The 19,537-nt window shown below is 37.3% G+C and overlaps 1 protein-coding gene across 1 annotated transcript; it reads left to right on the top strand.

Annotated features, from left to right (window-relative positions):
• The first annotated feature begins 1,259 nt into the window (after nt 1–1,259).
• ZNF711 (zinc finger protein 711) lies at nt 1,260–14,742 on the top strand. The gene is made up of 7 exons (XM_010075020.1): nt 1,260–1,338; nt 1,782–2,312; nt 8,729–8,887; nt 9,994–10,140; nt 12,281–12,328; nt 12,912–13,055; nt 13,513–14,742. The coding sequence occupies exons 1-7, from the start codon at nt 1,260–1,262 to the stop codon at nt 14,688–14,690; spliced, it is 2,286 nt and encodes a 761-aa protein (XP_010073322.1). The 3' UTR covers nt 14,691–14,742.
• The last annotated feature ends 4,795 nt before the right edge of the window (nt 14,743–19,537 follow it).

The raw sequence follows: 19,537 nt of genomic DNA, 5'->3' as shown, positions 1-19,537 counted from the left end.
TATCAGGGCAATGGAGATGTTGAAATAAACTGGCCTTTCCCTGCTCAGCTGTTGCCTGTTATCATGGGTAGCTCTGCACTGTGCATGCAAATCTAACTGAGTGCTGATTAAATCTTCTACCAGGCCTTTTGGCAGAGTTTTTTAAAATTGTACAGAGGGGTTCATACACAGCCGCTGGAAGAGACAAGTGCTGAAGCTGACTTTGTTCTTGTAAATGTAGTGCACTATGGCAGCTTTTTCAACGCTTACCTGTAACTAAGCATAATGTTCAATTAATTTACAAACAAATCTTATAGATGCAAAATAGTGAAAGAATATGAAAAGGTGTTACTCTCAGTGCGATTCTGTACCTTCGTCGATGCAGCTCCACACATCCATAGTTACAGAGAAGATACCGCCAGGGCCAGAGCAAAGGTGATCTCTTCGTGCGTGGCTGCTAATACCTGCTGTTAGGATGAGGCATGCAGTGTCGGGCTGTTCTGTGGTTTAGTAACAGCACCTCTGTGCTGTTGATGGCCAGCTTGTATTTCTTGCTTCTGCACACAGCTACAGTTCAAGGCAAAGTTAACTTGTGTCTTGACAAAGTGTCTGCTTCTAGATAATCTGTTACCTGTAACTACATTCAGTGGCTCGTTAACGTGTGTGATACTGGTTTTGCTGCTGGTATTGCGGGTGAGATCTTTGCTGTCAGTCACTGAGCTGTTACGCTACAGCAATAGTTTCATAAAGCTGCAAAAATATTTTAATATTCTTTTCACTTTGCAGTAGGGAAATTGAAGGTTTAGGTATTTCCTGTGCTTATGCTCCTAGAAATAAAGTAATGTTGAAGTCAGTGCCTCTGTGTGCTGAAGGTAACTAGAAAGCACTTTCCAGTTAAATTCCACAGATTTTGAACAGAACTATTCTAGGCCAGGCAGGAACCAAAGATTTACATTAAAAAACTTTTTAAATCCTGACCAAGAACTACTGACATGTTTGGTTTCACTTGCATGTGTAATTCCTTTGACTTCTGTAGGTCTACTTATGGGTGGAAACATTTTCATGATTTGAGGTCAGAAATATATAAAAACAAAAGAATAAAGCAAAGCAAGTTATATGAAGTACTGCATGCTTTTTTATTGAAGTTTTGGTTAAATTCTTTTCTGTGTTTGTCAGTCTGATGCACTAATCTGGTAAAGCTAATCAACACAATAACGCTGTTCAATATAAATTCTGATTTTTCTTCTATTGCAGTTATTTGTGAATGAACTTAGCTGAATATGGATCCAGGTGGCGGAAGTCTTGGACTGCAAACACAAGAATCCAAAATGCCTCACACCATGATCATGCAGGATTTTGGTAAAGTTTTTCACTATTAAACATTAATAAAAACAAGACTATTTTTCATCTTTTTGCTATATATTTGTAAATGCTATTTGCATTACTTCTTTGAGAAAATTCAAAATTTCAGGTTGTATAATATGTCTGTGTATACTTTGGTATATATGTAGACAACAATTTACAGTTTTAGCTAAATCTGCGTGTTCACATGTGCTTAGAAGTCTTCTCTCAAGAACATCAGTCCTGGTACTGTTCTGATGTAAGAAAACGTCTTTCTAAATTGAAAGCAGACTGCTTTGGATAGTCTCTATCCGGTGAAATGCAGAATGTGGATTTTTGAAAAGTAACAGATTTCTACATCTGTGCTTAGCTTATCTATAGAATTATTCCATTCTTTACATAAGCTAATTGCTAATGCAATAATTGTAACATTTCTCTTCTCATTCATAATTGTTTCCCAGTGGCTGGAATGGCTGGCACTGCTCATATTGATGGAGACCATATCGTTGTATCAGTTCCCGAAGCTGTCCTAGTTTCTGATGTTGTTACCGATGATGGAATAACTCTTGATCATGGCTTGGCAGCTGAAGTTGTCCAAGGACCTGACATCATCACTGAAACGGATGTTGTGACGGAAGGTGTCATTGTCCCTGATTCTGTTTTGGAAGCTGACGTTGCTATTGAAGAAGCTTTAGATACCAGCGATCATGTTTTGACTTCTGATCTAATAACAGAAACGGTTAGAGTTCCCGATCAGGTTTTTGTGGCTGACCTTGTTGCAGGTCCTGATGGACATTTGGAGCACGTGGTGCAAGACTCTGTGTCAGGAGCCAACTCGCCTACCATGGTTTCGGAAGAAGTTCTTGTAACGAACTCAGACTCTGAAGCAGTCATTCAAGCAGCTGGTACTGTTCCTAGCTCCACAGTGACTATAAAAACAGAAGACGATGATGATGGCAAGAGTACATCTGAAGACTACTTAATGATATCTTGTAAGTTAAACAAAGGTAGATATAAACAGGAGCTTATCTGGAGTAGAAGTGGTCTGGTGGGGAGAAGTTACTGTAACCAGACTCTCGCTGCATTCTTTACTGGAACTCTCAAATAATAGTCTGTGGCCCAGTTCATTCTTGGTGTCTGGATTTGGGGTTTTTTGATGAAAAATCCATTATCGCTGGTACATCAAAAAAGAGAATGACATTCATGCTGTTGAGTGAATGAGTGTGTGTGTTTCTGAAACATACAGATATTCCTGAATATTAAGAAAACACACTGGAAAGTTAAACATTCCACATATTTGGAGTATAGCACTTTTTTCTAAGATACACAGGTATATTACCATGTTATGAAGATTCATGCAAAAATAACGTGTTGGGTTCAATCAAGGAATCCAACAAAGAAAAGGTTTTTAAGATACCTGACTCATAAAGTGTGTCCACAAAATATTGCTTGTTTAGCTGTATTAAAAATTACAGTGGGCATGTCATTGTATGTTGTGCTGTTCTGGACTGAACTTGACACGAAGGGGTTGTGTGCACTAATTGATTGGCTCTCTGACCCTGGAAAGTGGCTGCCCGTTTCAGTTTCCACACAGCATTCGACCCTAGGAAGCTGTATGGTGCTACGCTACTTGCTGAGTTAGAGCTGCTGAAAGGACCGTAGGTGTATATTGTGTTTCTTCAGGGGTTAAATTATACTCAATATACGAGTTTTTACTGTTATGTAAATTCGATAAAATGCATGATAGTTCATTTTAGATTTTTGACTTCTCCAAATCAGTTATTAAAATGTGAGTAGGTCAAAACAGATTTTCTTTAGTCAGAAGCAATATGTTTAAAAAAATGGCAACGCCAAGTGTGTCGAAGTGTCAGTCTGTTCACAGCAAGCTGCATTTATTAAAAATTTCAAAGCAGAGGACATGACTGGTTACTGATTATAATGATTTCAGTATGGCATAGATGTCCTTTATGCAAAATATATTTTTGGTATTTATTTTTTGTTCTGTATAGGATGGACAGCAATGATTATCATTACTGTAATGCTGTATGTCAGTAACAGAAGTCAAAAAGGGTTTTTTGGAAAAAGAACCCCAAAAAACTCAGTCTAAAAGCAAATTAGACCTACAACAGAAAATATCCTGTGTGTTTGTAAATAAAGGAACACCATTTTTACAGTGAGCTGTTTCATTGAAAAAATTCCTCCTTTCTGACAGAGTACTTACGATGAGTTGTATTCTGTAACTGCGGTATTTCCAACTGCACCTTTGTAATTGTAAGTAAAGCCATCTTTGGAATTCCTTCTAAGATAGTTAAGTGTGATTGATAGTGGTGATCCCTGCGCTTAAACCAGAGTGTCTTAACATTTCAGTAAGTTACCTAGTGACCCCAGCTGTGTCTGGTACATACCCAGTCTTGTCAGATGTTCCAGGCCTCCTGGTGCCTTTTGCAATGTTTCAAAGCCAGTTTGAGACCCAGTTTTAAGCACATTAGATTTATATATGTGTATAACTATGATATGCCAGGTGGAAGCTACATCATTAATCTAGAATTTTGTTTAAAGTAATAATTTTAGATAAATTAAGGCAGTCTCTTGCCTCTGCTAAGTTTTGAGGCTGTATTGTGCTGGCTGTGCCAGCCTGACCCAACCAAATATCTGCTATTGATTTTTTTTTTTCTCAGCAAAAACGTATCAGTCTTGCACAGTTGTTCATTTTTTGTTTTGGGGTGGTTTTTTAAATGTTTTAAAATTAGCCTTGAATTTGTTTTGTTTATTAAGATGATCTGTTGTGTAGAATAGATAAATGTCTCAGTTTATCAAGTACTTTAAAAACCTTTCTATTTACATATATTTTTTAAATTGCCGAATTAAATGTTCAGTAAATGTTGTAGAAAATTATTTTTATGCTGTTTCTTTTGAGTGTTTATATAACACTGTTGGACTTCTTTGTAATGTAAATCACATCAAAATGATAGTTTTAAAGAATCTCAAAATACTTTCTAGCTGCCTTTTAATGAAATTTAGCATCTGTAAAGGGACTTCACATAAAACTACAGGTACGCCCTCAGGCAATACCACTAGCTGTTCTGTGGAACACGTTTTGGGATCCTACTAAGATACTACAGTTTAGGGTGTAAGCTGAGCGGAGTGGCATTTTAACTTACTCTTTTGTTGGGAGTTACAGTATAAATAATACTGAAAGGTGGGGTTTTTTACCATTTTAAGACAAAATTCCCATGTAGATATTCTATAAACTATTGGTAATTATATTTTTGTGTAAATACTATTTGCAAAATAAGAAGTTTTTCCTGATAGTTCTGTAAACTAGTTGCATATGATTCTGTAATTGGAAATTTTCACTAGAAGATTATCACCACTCAGCTCTCTCAGTGGAGATTAATTCAGCTTTTAAAAATCAGCCTTGTAAGCATAAGACTTGAAAATCTGGTTTTGATACATTCACAACATATGCTACAGGATATGCATGGTCCCGTGTTTTAAATCTATAGCATACACATTTAAAATTGACTTGTTAAAAAGGAAATGAATACAAAATGAATGCTTATGTTGTGATCATGAACCCAGTCCATCTCATACCGAGATGGGAAGACATGGGAAGCAGTACATCCCATTTTGCCAGGGAGGAGTTAGCACACGTGTAGCTTAAAGCCTACCCTTTTTTGTTTTTCAGGTTTGCGATATTCAGACCCACAGCGGATTGCCAGCTCCCGATCCGTGTGTTGACCCCACATGCACTATGTTGGTGACCTCATACCCACCAAAGAACAACTCTGGAGCTGGCCTTTAGGGGTAAGGTACTGTTCCACCACCACCTCCTTTTTAGTGTCTTACAGTACAGTGTTACATAAGTTGCTAAACATTTTACTATTAATACTCCTATCTTGTAACCTATGGGATATAAAATAAGTATATCGGACATTAGAAAAATATGGAAAATTGTAAAACCATGGGACTTATCTTGCCCTCGTGTTATCCCTGTGGGCTCCTATGGTGGGTGTGATATCACCAGCATAGTGCATGCTGAGGCATCACATGAATTGGGAGCTGGCAATCCACGGTGAATCTGGACATCACACACCTGAAAACAGCAAAGTCAGGTAAGTTTCAAATTGGAAGTGTGCTGAGTTTTCCTTTAAACCTTGTTTATTCAGGAGGATTCAGCATATATTTATAAAGGTTCTCTGTTGCGTTTTTTCAGTTAATTTTGAGTGACGAGATAATAATATGTAGTGCTTCTGGTGGATGGGTCAGATCTGGAAGGCACTTTGTATTAAATTGGCATAAAGTAAGCATTTCTGTTCCTGAAAGCTGTCACTGGGAAAAGGCATCAGATAATTTGGCATTGATGGGTTAGCGGTCTGTGACTGAAGTCATATTACTTAGACAATAGAATATTTTCATGATGTGTTTTTTAAAAGAAGTCCTAATATTTTGAAACTTGACAAAGATGACTTGTCCTGCTGTGTTGATTGTTTTCCTCTTACCTAAATGTGTTTTAAAAACAGATTGAAACCGTGAAATTTACTTAGTATAAGACAGCAATTCAAGCAATAGCAATTGCTGATTTTGGTGTCTTTTGTTGTTCAGGTATTTGAAACAACAGGCAACATCTTACAGATGACAGTCTGTAACAGTATAATTTTCTCAGTCCTGTTTATATTTTTCAAATTTTGTTGCATTACACTTTTGCTTTTTTAGAGGAGTCATGCCAGAGGCCCTGGATACACAGGCTTCATGATATGTTCCCTTTTAGCTTAAATTGTAGAGACTGAAGGTCTTTGAAAATATGCAGGATGGTTGACGGTGTGGGAGTAACCACTAATTTTAAAAATAATGCTGTAAGTTTGCCCCTCTAAGATAGGACTCCCTATCTTTTAAAGGATGTTGGAGATTTAGGGGCTTTGCTGGAAGTGGTAAAACACAGCATGTCAGCATACATGCTATATGTGTGTATTTTGCTTTATATTTTTGGCTGACAGTATTTGTTCTTATAAAAATTGTGAAATTGAAAAATTCTTCCTTTCTTTATGTAATCTGGGTTCTGTTGCAATCGATGTCCTGGTAAGGCAACTGTCTAAATTGTGTGGTTTTTCTCATGTTGTTTCGCCAGATACATAGTGGTGTACAGTCATTGTCACCCACTATTAGTTAAATAGTTGGAATTTTTGCTGTAAAGAAAACTTCTTATCACATATGTGTGATTACTGCACTGTTCAGTAAGAAGCTGCTGTTGGTAAATAACCTGCCAGTGTGGGGATACTTATTTTCCACGCTAAACTGATAATGCTTTATGTTTATAGAATTTAATTGCTTAGAAAAAGTTGATGTTGCTTGAGTTGCAGATTTGAAAATAACTTTACTACCACCTACCAATTCTAAAATTACATTAACAGCTTGCAGTTAGTGATTTCTTCCACCCAGCCTTTTAAATATTCTTTCTGCGTTTTGTCAGCGTATCTAGTCATGCGGCTATATATTTAGTCACTCCTGCCTTGTATTATTCGTTACCTCCAGTCCTTCAAAGACTCACATGTGCAGTGGAGATGTTAATTGTACTCAAATTAAGCGAATGTGTATCATTTTGAAGAGCACGGATAAGAAACTTTAAAAGCCATGCAGAAAATAAAATGGTCCTTAATAAATTCAAACAGTAGACATATGGAAATACTTTTTCCAAGATAAGTATCTTTCAGGATGTTCCCTTTTCCTATTAGTAGAGGATGCAAAATCCTCTCTTCTCAGAACTCCATTCTGGCAGCATAAAACGTTCCGGTGAGCAGATGCCGTAACTCTCCCATTCTGCATCTAAAGATGTGCTAATAACCAGATGCTGGTAAACTTCAGTGTCAAAGGAATGTGCCCAGTTCTCTGTTGTGGCTCGTGGTGTTTCTGCTCCTACTGTTGTCATTGTCCTGCAAGGTGACATGAACGCCATGCAGCACATGTCAGATCCTAACCGATTAAGGTGTTGATGTTGCTGGCATCAATTTTTTTATTAATTGAAAACCAAAAAATTCTTTTCCTGAGGAAGTTTTTTTTTCTGCTGATCCAAGTTTGATTTTTTTTTTGGGCAATGCAATTAATCACCTATTTATAAAAAGAAATACCTAAAACATGGCATTTTAAAATGTTTTCTGTTTAATTTTCTTCAAGATATATAATTTTCAGAGGTTATAAAATGAAATGAAATACCTGTATGTACTTATATTGTATCTAGTTCTGTCCTCAATAACTGTATACTCTTCTGATGCAGTCCAAGCTTTGTGAAATGGGAATAAGGTTCTCAGTGTAGGGATGAAAAGTGGTGTTAGTTGGACGGGTGTGTCTGTGGAATCCTGTCCGTGAGTGGGCAGAGCTCGGTGTGGGGTTGCTGGGGTGGATTCCCACCCTGCTGCAGGAGAGGCGTCTGCTCCTGTTTTTATTACATTCAGATTTTGTTTACGTTTGTGGAACTGTTCTTTAGTCAGGGGACTTCAGTGGGTGTTAAACATTGCCCAGGTTTGTGTTGGCTGTCCACACAGGAGCTGATTTTGTCTGCTGAGAGAAGTGTGGTGGCAGTACAAAATTCAGAAAGATGTGCAGTCCGGTGGCCTTGGTATTGGCAATTTGTGTTATATATTTGGATATCTGTGTGAATACCCTTTTTACCAAAATAGTGTTGCTTCTACACTTTTAATGGTTTGCATGTAGATAAAATGAGCATTTTGAATATACAGAGCAAATAATCAGGGTGACTAAGTTGCATACATAAAGAATGAGAAGTCAATTTCGTGTAGTAGTATTTGGATTTATTTTCACTGTGTCTTTTAATCAGGCATATATTATACAATAATCTTCGTTAATTTATATTTTTTCAAGTGCTAAAGTGGATAAAATAATAATTTCTTTTAGGGTGAAGATGCAGTCAGATGTTTCATGCACTTCTTTCACTGGGAATGTACTCCCAAGTCATCACTCTTGCATAAGAGTTTCAGCTACTAAATTTTAGTCACCAGTATCAGAGTAGTGAAACTTTTTGGGACTCGTAGACTGTAACAGACAATGCTGGGTTAATTTTTACGATTTTTGGATAGATGTTTAATGTTATTTATTGATATATTTCTGCTTTCTATGTGTAATAGTTTCAGACATAACCACATTCTCTGATGAAAAGCTCCCTCTTGTGTTCTTCATCCTGTAATTCTTGAGTGTTTCCTGAGTTGCAATAAAATGAGCACTGGACTTCTGGAATTTCTTTTAAGTATCTCGAGATGAAATGTTTTGTAAAGGCCATTTATGAATACAAACCTTTACTATGCATGGGGATAATAGTGGAGAAAATCATGCTACTGATTACTTTGACTTTTAAAAAATGAGTTTGAACCTCATTATTATTTTCTTATCTTTACAGTGGATGATGTTGGAGAAAAATTGGACCATATAGGAAGCACTCCCTTGAAAATCAGTACTGAGGTGACAAATGATGATGTTGCTAAAGATGATGGTTTTGGTTCAGAAGTTATCAAAGTGTACATATTTAAAGCTGAAGCTGAAGATGATGTTGAAATAGGTACCTTTTTAAATTCTCTGTATTCTTCCAGTAGTATGAAGTATTTCAGGGTCTTTTTGCTTGTTCTTAATTTTATGTAATCCACTGTTGTGCAGAATGTGACATTAGTGGAGGCTGCCTATATGCGGTAAATACTGGGTGTGTGTTAGTCTCAAGTTCTTTTTTGATTAGTGCTTGCTTTCAGGCAACCAAAGCCCAAATGTAGAAGAAGTGGTCTGCAGCTGTTTTTCAGCTGCTCCTTTTATCTGACCTTGCAAGACTGTGTATCAGCACAGCAAAGCCTCTAGTGTAGATTCCTCTCATTGAACAATCTTTGGTGGCCTTGATGCAGGGAGAGGGGAAGATTGGTGGGGCTTTAGGCATGCAGTCATTTCCAAAACTAACTGAGAAACTTGGAAGTGCTCTGCAGTTATCTTTTGCAAAGGATATATACAGCACTTCTGCATGCTTTGCAAGTGGACCTACTTCCTGAGACCATGGGGAAAGGATCTAGAGAAGCAGCAACTTAACATCCCTTATCTCTCGTGACATCTGTTTCATCTGCCAGCTCCCACATGAATTGCCAGGCCCTGTTCTTGAAATATGGTTTCTTCCTCTGGGGATGGGTTGTCAGTCCTGAGGGACAGACTGCTAGTGCAGCAGCAGGAAGAATTGGAGTCTCTGATGGCTGACAATTACTTTACAGCGGGGACGTTCTCATGAGCTGCTGTCAGTGCTTCTGATACAGCCAGGAGGTAGTCCTGGGAAATTACCCCGTTCATTGCTGCTGAGTGCTTCCCCTTAGCCAGAGCTGATTGTATTCATAACGTGTGTTTGCTGCTCGGCATTAAGCAATACAGAAATGGAGAAGACAGCCTTCACAAAGGACATCCAAGATTCAAGTTTACCCTTTAGCAGTAGTCTCTTGATCTTTGTGTACATGGGTAGTGGTCGTTTAGTCTTGAGTTTATCAGGAGACACTGGAAAACTTGTTCCTTGTCCGCTCCAGAGTTTCAAACTTGTGTGATTTAATGACAGACATGGAAATAAGAAAAAAATACTTAAATCAGTCATAACAGTGACTTTTTTTACGTTTACTTAATGTGTTTAACTTCTTTTTGTTAAAGGTGGGACAGAAATTGTCACAGAGAGTGACTTTCACAATGGACATTCTGTAGCTGGAGTAATTGAACAAGGAGGTGTTGGTAGAATGCAGCGAGAAAAAATGGTTTACATGGCTGTGAAGGACTCTTCTCAGGAAGATGAAGATATTAGTAAGCACTATAAGAAACATTTTTGTTTCTCATGCTGTTTTGTACAACAATATAAGCGTCTTTCTCAAGGACTTTTTAAAGTTTTTCTGAAGGATTCATCAGCCTGAAGTAGTAGAAAACTAAGCTTATCTTCCCTAAAAATAAGCTTATCTTCCCTAAAAATAAAGAGCAGGTTATAATTACTTTAAACTGATGTGGATAAATGCACTTTGTGCACACTGTATGTAATAATTTCATTATTTATATTAAATTTAACATGTCCATGGATAAAGTGAATGAGGTTAGTCAAATTTCTAGTTTTTCTGTTTTCCTACTGTGAATTGCCTCTTTTAATCAGCTTGCTAGCAAAGTGGCAACTAAATGTCGTCAGTTTCAAGTTTGTATATTTGAATTTATGTTGGTGTTTATTTTGGATTTATATTTATTGACATGTGTTTTCTCTCTTTAAGGAATGTCTGAATAAACAATGATCCCCTAAGGGAAGGGGTGGTTCTAAATGCCAAAGGAAGAAAAATAATTTATAATGGGTACCAATCAGAGCGAGCCAATTAAATGAAGGAAAATTTAGGATGAGCAGAATAAAATTAAAGATATATTCTTCTCCTTTAATCCAGGCTGTGCTGAAATAGCAGATGAAGTTTACATGGAAGTTATTGTAGGTGAAGAAGAAGCTACATCCCTTCCAGACACGCAGCTTGAAGATTCTGGCGTGAATAAAACTTTTGTCCCCGTTGCTTGGGCTGCTGCTTACGGTAGGAATCTGTATGCTTATTTTCTGAAAATCTCTTCCATTATTTTCTTCCTAATCTACCTTCCAGAATCTCTTTGCAAATGTAATAATCTGTCACCTTGTCCTAGGGGTTTGGAAACAGCTCCTTCTGACCTTTTAGCAATGTCAGTTAGTGGAGTTGATTAAATGATGTGAAAAATTATTTTGACATCATTCGTGACCTTTTACACATAAGGTCCTTAGTTTGTTTGCAGTTTAATATGAAGAAAACAATTCAATTTTTACATTGGTGGGTTTTTTCCAGTGCTGGCCTGTCAGACAGTTAGAGGTTACTTTAGTAGTTGATTGTCTTGCATATAATGAATGGATTGTTGTATGTTGAGTTTTATGAAGTAGAAAGGAAAGCTGTTAGGAGAATTTAATTACTATTCTTGATTCCAGCTCAGATGTACAGAATGTGGGTTTTTTTGATGTTTGTTTAAGTTGGATGTTGAACATCTTACAAAAAATATTTTACATTGGCTAGAAGGAAGGGAAAAAACTTTAAAAAGGGAATAGTAGGAATAAATACTTAAACATATTGCGTATTTCAGTTTATATACCTGTTTTAAGCCTGTTAGTCCTTCAGGTTAGAAGCAAAAAGAAAAACAGGTAATTTGTTCTCTGCGGCTGTGCTTCAGATAGTAGAAGTGTCTTATCAGGATATATTGTGAATTCTGAATATTCTTTTCTTTCATATTCTTTTCTTGGATTTTGGCATGTTAAATGTATATTAAGAGGGTATCAAGTCCATCCATGGTTTATGTCATAATTAAGTAAGCAAGTTAGGTAAAATTCATTGGTGCAATGTTTGTGAGCACAGTAGTTGGACTGATAAAGTGGTTTAGAACTACAGAGCCATGGCACACAGCAGTAGACACTTTCAATCCAAAATGAAGAGTTTACTCTGAAGGTATTCCCTCTACATCTCCCAGAGCTCTGTAGTGCCTCGTACAGATGAGCGCTGAGTGGTTGATAAGGTACAAGGGTCCTTATCTGGATAGTTCTGCTCCAGAAAGATGAAGTACTTCGATCTCAAGACTAAATTGTGGATTTCAGATAACCTCATTTCTGGATAGGTATCTGAGGTTATGTATGAGGTTAAAAGTTTGCAGCACCAAATGTATTAATTATGAAAAGCAGGAAAGGCAGTCAGCATGGTAAGGTGCAAACACAGCTTTAGTGGATATTAACTGTTCACAAAGATGTGGTTTTTATTTCCTGTGGCTCATCGTTACAAAATACTGAACTGATTGTGAGCTAAGCTGTTACTTACTAGCAAAGTTAGTTTTCTCTCATTATCAGGCTTTCAAAGCCATTGCCTTTAGAAAGAATTCCAATTTATAATGACTAAAATACGATTTTCTGCAGGAGATGAAAGAAGGCTACCCAGAAGATACGAAGATGGTCAAGCGGCAGGTAAGAACACGTACCTCTGCTTGGTACAGCATTAAAACTAACTTGCTGTCTTTGAGAGTATATGTTTATGTGTCAGTTCTCCTCATCGTTGAATGCAAAAAATCATCCATAAAGTATATATTGAAGGACTCCACAGTCTTTCTCTACTATTTTGAAATGAAAACCATTCTAGATGTGTTGTAAGCCTTCAGAGTGGGTGGGAAGCTGGGAGGATCTGCCAGGTTTTTAAATATAGTTTTGTAGGCAGATAATGCAGTTGTTAAGTAAAATGAAGTTAAATAAAAGGAAAAAAACAGCATAACTCAGAAGAAATTAATGCCTTGAGAAGTATGAGAAATCAAGGAATATATTTGAAAGTGAATCAGTGTTTAAACAATTATATTCTTGACTTTTGCCAGCAAAGATAGATGGACAGACAGATAGATAGTGCTTTGTATTGGCACTCTTCTTTTTTACATACATTCATGTAGAGCAAGCAGTATTTTTTTTAAGAAGTATATATGCTGCTGTGCAATTCCAGTCATCATTCCCAAAGAAAAAACATTGTTTAAGGTTTTTTATGGTGTCTAATTTTTGTTTCTAGGAAATAACTTGGATACACGATTAGAAAACAAAAACGGTAATGCAACACAATACCTGCAGATTTGTGATAGCGTTAGCACTAATAGAGTGCTAAAACAAAAAACCAAGAAAAGGAGGAGAGGAGAGGCCAGGCAATGGCAAACAGGTAAACACTGTATGGTTATGTGTATTGTCATGGAGTGGCACTTACTCCTGTACTATTCCGTTATTTTTTTTAAAGCTCATGCAGAATTAAAAAATATAAACGATGATTTGCATATTTCCTGTGTCCTTCCCCCCTCCAATTCTGTGCATAGAAAATGTAATAATTTTTGTTATTCAAAGTCAGTACAGGACAAATTCATTTGAATTTTGCAAGCAATTAAAAAGCAATCGTGGGTGTATTCACTGCACATATGACATTACTGATCTGTTTGAGCAGTTCTTAAACCAAAGCTATATAAACTGTAGGTGCTGTGGATTGGTTGTTTTTAAACTACTGAACCATTCTCTGTCTGCTGCAAGTGTAAGTGCATGAATCTGAACAGCAGTTGGCTGATTTAAATCTTCTTCATCAGTAAATTTGCTTCCTTCATAACTTGTTTTTGTTTGTTTAAAAACAGCTGTTATAATAGGTCCTGATGGACAGCCCTTAACAGTTTACCCTTGTCATATTTGTGGGAAAAAATTTAAGTCCAGAGGATTCTTGAAAAGGCATATGAAGAATCATCCAGATCATATGATCAAGAAGAAATACCAGTGTACAGACTGTGACTTTACAACTAACAAAAAAGTAAGTTTCCACAATCACCTGGAAAGCCATAAACTTATCAACAAAGTTGACAAAACCCATGAGTTTACAGAATATACGAGAAGATACAGAGAAGCAAGCCCATTGAGTTCTAATAAACTAATACTGAGGGACAAGGAGCCCAAGCTACACAAGTGCAAATATTGTGACTATGAAACTGCAGAGCAGGGACTCCTCAACAGACATCTACTGGCAGTTCACAGTAAGAACTTCCCTCACGTCTGTGTGGAGTGTGGGAAAGGATTCCGTCACCCATCAGAGCTGAAAAAGCACATGAGGACCCACACTGGGGAAAAGCCATACCAGTGTCAGCACTGTGTCTTCAGGTGTGCTGATCAGTCCAACCTGAAAACTCACATCAAAACCAAACACGGGACTGATCTGCCCTTTAAATGTGAGCACTGTCCCCAGGCGTTTGCAGATGAAAAAGAACTGCAGCAGCACACAGAATTATTTCAAGGGCATAAGACTCACCAGTGTCCACACTGTGACCATAAGAGCACCAATTCCAGTGACCTAAAGCGACACATTATTTCGGTTCACACAAAGGATTTTCCCCACAAATGCGAGGTATGTGAAAAAGGCTTCCATCGTCCATCCGAGCTCAAAAAGCATAGCGAAACCCATAAAGGTAAAAAGGTACATCAGTGTAGACACTGTGACTTTAAAACATCAGATCCTTTTGTACTGAGTGGGCATATCCTCTCAGTTCACACCAAGGACCTGCCTTTTAAATGCAAAAGATGTAAAAGAGGATTTAGGCAGCAAAATGAACTTAAGAAGCACATGAAGACCCACAGTGGAAGAAAAGTTTATCAATGCCAGTATTGTGAATATAGCACTACGGATGCATCGGGCTTTAAACGGCACGTGATATCCATACACACAAAAGACTACCCACATAGGTGCGAGTATTGCAAAAAGGGATTCCGTAGACCATCCGAAAAAAATCAGCATATAATGAGGCACCACAAAGAGGCCATAATGTAATATATGATCTCCAGAAGGAAGCAATTTAGAAACTGTGATATGCTAATTGGGGAAAAAAAAAAAATCTCATGAACTGTTTCTCCTGGTTTCAAAGCTTGATATTAAATCATAACTTTACATTCTTTGTATTGAAAGTCTTAAAAGTATTAGGCTTGACAGGGGATCTCATAGCCCTATGATTGTTGCTTATCCGAACCTAAAGAGCACTATAGAATGCAGAAGGATGGATGAATGTCTTAAATTTGCAGAAAGATGGATGAATGTCTTCAGATTACTAGTACTACACTTTGTTAAGCTATAGAAGACAAACCGAAGATGATTGTGTTACCCATTTTGTCAATAACAGCACTTGTCTCCAATATAAAAACAGTTCAGATATGTGGTGGGGTTATTTACAAATTGTTTGCAAAGGCAAAGGAGTCTAACTTCTTGTGCAGTTTTGAAAGGAGAGTGTTAGTCCTTCACTTGATCATAACATTTTAAAATCGTGCCTGGAAATTAAATTCCAGAACTGGTCAAATTTGGGGGGGTTGTCTCTTTTTTTTTTTTTTCTAAACATGTCATTGGGAAACTTTTTTCTTCCCTTTATGAGTTTATGTCCAATGAGTAATTTTTTAAATGGTTTTCAAAGCTGCTAACCTGTTTTATTGCAGGATATGATGTTTAAAATAGCATTATGTTATGATCTCAAAGGTGGTGTTCTGGTGCTAGGGTTAAAGATGTGTATGTATATAATTTCCCTTTTTTATCTGAAACTGCAGTTGAATGTTGTTCAGTATGGCACTTCAAAATTAACTTTGAATTTGACTTTTTTTTTTAATGGATGCAGCTCATAGTGTTGTGAGTCAACACTAATGTTTTTTCTCGCTACTTTAAAATCTTCTCTAAAGAGAATATGAAAAACAAAGTTGAAAAATGTAGGGTTTTTCAATTAAAATTCAGAGTACTTAGAAGTTCTTTAGGGCAGTGTTCTTAACAGGTATGACTATTGTCCTACCTCCTGATACAAAAATTTCGGTATAGACATAAAATTGCACCTTTTAATAAATTCTTTAAAAAAATGTGTACCATACTATAAACATGCATTTCCAATCTGTAAGAAAGTATATATGCAGTATTTAACCAGAAAAATATGCTGCCACTAGAGTTTGGAGGTGGATCTTCAGTTTACAGTGTATACATTAAAAATATGCATCCCTTTAAACAATGCTTTGTGTTAGCATGCTGCAAATCAGATGGCGCTTAATATAACAAGCTGGTCTAGGGCTATTTAATGAAAAACCTGTTCATAAATGTTACGCATATAATGTGTATTTTTTACTTTTTTAGTTGCTTCATGTTTGCACACAGTTGTTCACATGATAAATTGTAACTTCATGCTATATTGTGGCTTTGTGTTTCAGATAATGTCCATATTTTGGTTTTGCACCAGATGAGAATCAGTTCCTTGAGAATAAATTTTTTTTATATTTCTAAACTTCAGAAAGTTAAACTTGGGAAAATCTCTTAGAAAAATACGTGTTTTATGTGGCTGTAAAAAATGATGTACACGCTGTAAAATAAGATTGTCACTGTTCTGTGGGATTATTATTTCTAAATGTGTTACTCATCATAACGGGCATACAATAAAACGCATCTCTTGCACTCCAAATTTTTTGGAGTTTGCTTTTCATTTGTGGTGTTTAGGACAGTCTCATTCTGTGTAAATTTGCCTAATATTTTTAATTACATTTCTCACTAATTAATATGTAATAACATTTCACGTAAACAGGTTACTTGTGTATTTATCAGACTGTTGAGGGGTGAGTATTGGGGTTTTATCTGACTAACTCTTTAAAGTCACAGGTAATACATTTGTGTTTATTTCTAAAATAATTACCAAATATGATGCGGACATTCCTTTGACATTTTTTCCTTTTAAGTAAAGAGAACATAAAACTTCCCACGTATTTTTGGAAAAAGCAAGGTAGGTTTTGTATTTTTGTATGTGTAATAAGAACAGCTTGCAAAATGAAATGCTGAAGATATTGCTGTCTGAATCTCCCTCTCTTTCTAGAATACTAGCATTATGACATCAGTAATAGATTAAAAGCCTTAAGAAGAGAGTGCAATATCAAATGAACTCTTCATCAAGGATTTCCAACAGGCTTGTAGCCAGTGAACTCGTTTTTGTGCTGAAAACCAGAAATGATGCAGACATAAAAAATCCTAGAGATTAACGTCGTGGGGTTATGGCAGCTGTAATGCTTTGTTCCTGACTGTTGTATTGAATGCCTAGACTGAAGGAGTTTCTTGGTAGCAGACTGAAGATGATCACTCTGACTCTGTGACAAAGCACACATCCGTGCTGGCCTCTTTTCCTACCTTACAGATGGACGGAACAATCAGGTACTTGAGTATTTTCCGTAGCCAACTTTGTAGAAAGACTTAATCCCACATTGCCTGAGAGCCCGTCACGGTTCGTGGGGTACAGACCAGAGGGGCCAGAAATGGCAGAAATGAACCTTCTGGAGAGCGGGTGTTTTAGACCACAGGATGAAACCTGGAAATAGTGTGTCCAAGGATTGCATCCGGATGATGTTTTGATACCTTTTGTTTTTCATAGTTGGTACTGACTGGTGAACAATATTAATGTTTGCATTTTTCAGTGTATGTTTGAGGATTACAGGAGTGTTTCTCGCAAGGAGTGCAGTGAGAGGCTTTGGCATTGACATATCTGATAGTTTAAGATTACAGACATGTGTTAATTCTTTCTGTGATGAGCAGTTGTTCAGTGTAAGGTTGTTGTTTAGTTCAGTGGTTTAGCTCAGAGCCAGAGTGGCATCTGCTGTTCTTAAGAGTGTGGTACACTGGGGGGCATCAGTTTCGTTACCTAGAATTTTCTGTTGCATCTGGTTTTTGCCCACAAAGGGCACAAAAGGGTTTTTTAAATGCAGTTAATGATAGCAGAAAGTATGTGGTGGATGCTGGATAAAAAATTAATTAATTTACAGCTTCATCATCATATTATAGAATTATTAAGTCGTGTAACTTTGCATTGCAGAAGTTGAAATTGCTGGTGAGGTTTAACAGTCCACCTAATGAGATTTCTTTTTAATTAGAAAAAATCATACCTTTTGGAACATGAACATGTAGCTCACAGGTTTTAAAGACATGAGGGAGGGAATAGTGGTTGGAAAAACCACAGCTGTAGTTGGTTGTTATCAGCTATGGTACAAATACGGGAGAGTGTGGAGGACTTGAAGCAGGTGCAGACGAGTACAACCATGCGCAAGTGTGTGACCCTGCTTTTTGGGACGGCTGGGTGGAGAAACGGAGTTTTTAAACTTAGCAGGTTGGTTACAGGCAGCCTTGTCCAATGTGAGCTCTCAAGATGAGTTACCCCTTTTCTTTGGTTGGCTTATTGCATTAACATTGTGAACATTTATTCATTTATATTAATTGTCTCTTCTTTTCTTGGCAGCCTGTGGACATTGAAACCTGGCTGAGACGAAGGACTGGAGACAAGGTCTGTCAAGGAGTGGAAAAGCCTTGAGGCTTAACCCACGCGGTGGTAAGGTTAATGGGTTACTATCCTGATGTTGTTAAATTTCAGTTTAAAAAAAAATGCTTGTCAGACTTATTGCTTGAACAGTAGTTATAAAATTCAGTAGTTTATGATACCGCTGGAAAATATCCCAGTATTTGTGATGGGAGGGCAGTCGGCAACAGCAGGAGTAGGAAAGGGGACATGTGCTGTAAAGCTCTTCGGGACTTGGGAGTACAACACTGAGGTCGTTGTTCTTGCCTGTGTTTGGATTTCTCCTCTGCCTGCTCTGTGGTGTACAAACACATCTTGATTGCTTGAGCAAGCAGCGAGTTTCACAAACATGGAAGGGTTGCTCTAAAATGTCAGATTTGTTTACTGCGGTTTTTTATTTGACTGACAGACTGAGAACTCCTTAAAGCTCGGAACAGTTAAAAGTGATTCAGGTTGTGATCATCATCTCTATTTTTCTTTCTTCAGGTATCAACAATCAAAGGTAATGAAAATGAGAAAGAGAATATGGAAGACCAGCAGAGTACTCTGAAGGTAAAGGTAAGTTCTGTTGATGTAGCATTTAAAGCGTATGTCGACTCTTCAGGCAGCCTGATAGAGGTGTCAGTAACCTTTGCACCAGGGCTGCATTTGGCTTTTATTGTACAGCTGAGGCAGATGAACTGTTCCATATTGCATACTGGGTTGTGTGGAAAAGTCAGTAACAGAAACCAGAAGACAATATTCTCCTGCTCTTCAGTGTAAGATCAAGAAATGCTGCATGCTGGCAAATCAGCTCAGGCGGGGGGGGTTATTTAATAACCCTATTGATGAAGACTGTCTAATAGGGCGGCATCATTATTCTTGTTAATATATGAAGTAAATTCTGTCTTTGATTTTTCTCATTTGTTCCTGAAAAAAATGTAGAAGTTTTAGTGGGCCTACCTGAAACTGAGGCAAAACATTATGTAAGGTATACTTAGGGTAATAACTAGCATTTACAGAGATGAGGAAATGAGAAAAATGTGTTTCTGTACACTCCATCAGAAACCATGTTGGGTTAATCAGTGTTGGGTCAGCAGATGAGAGACAATAGCCGAGCGTACAGCAAATAACATGGGCTTTTATAGTAATAAATATTAAATCTGCTTTTTAAGTAAATCTGCTTTGGAAACAAAACCCGGCCCCCAGTGGCCATTGTGCTTCGTTTCCCAGTCCAGTTCAGCTTTTGGACAAGTATCTATTGCTTTGTGTTATCTGTGAGTAAAATGTGTTGTTTCAACAATGAGCTGTTGCGTTGTCAGTGTACGGAAGCCGTGAAATACTCCAA

This window comes from Pterocles gutturalis, unplaced genomic scaffold (genome assembly GCF_000699245.1).
Source record: "Pterocles gutturalis isolate BGI_N339 unplaced genomic scaffold, ASM69924v1 scaffold34596, whole genome shotgun sequence".
Lineage (NCBI taxonomy): Eukaryota > Metazoa > Chordata > Aves > Pterocliformes > Pteroclidae > Pterocles > Pterocles gutturalis.
Note: the sequence above shows the minus strand (reverse complement) of the source record. Positions and strands in the feature narration are given on the sequence as shown.

Excerpts from the sequence above, each read along its gene's own strand:
- ZNF711 (XM_010075020.1), top strand. The coding sequence starts at position 1,260 with ATGGATCCAGGTGGCGGAAGTCTTGGACTGCAAACACAAGAATCCAAA. Across the intron at positions 8,888-9,993 it reads TGAAGATGATGTTGAAATAG|GTGGGACAGAAATTGTCACA; the intron begins GTACCTTTTTAA and ends TTTTTGTTAAAG. Across the intron at positions 13,056-13,512 it reads GGCCAGGCAATGGCAAACAG|CTGTTATAATAGGTCCTGAT; the intron begins GTAAACACTGTA and ends GTTTAAAAACAG.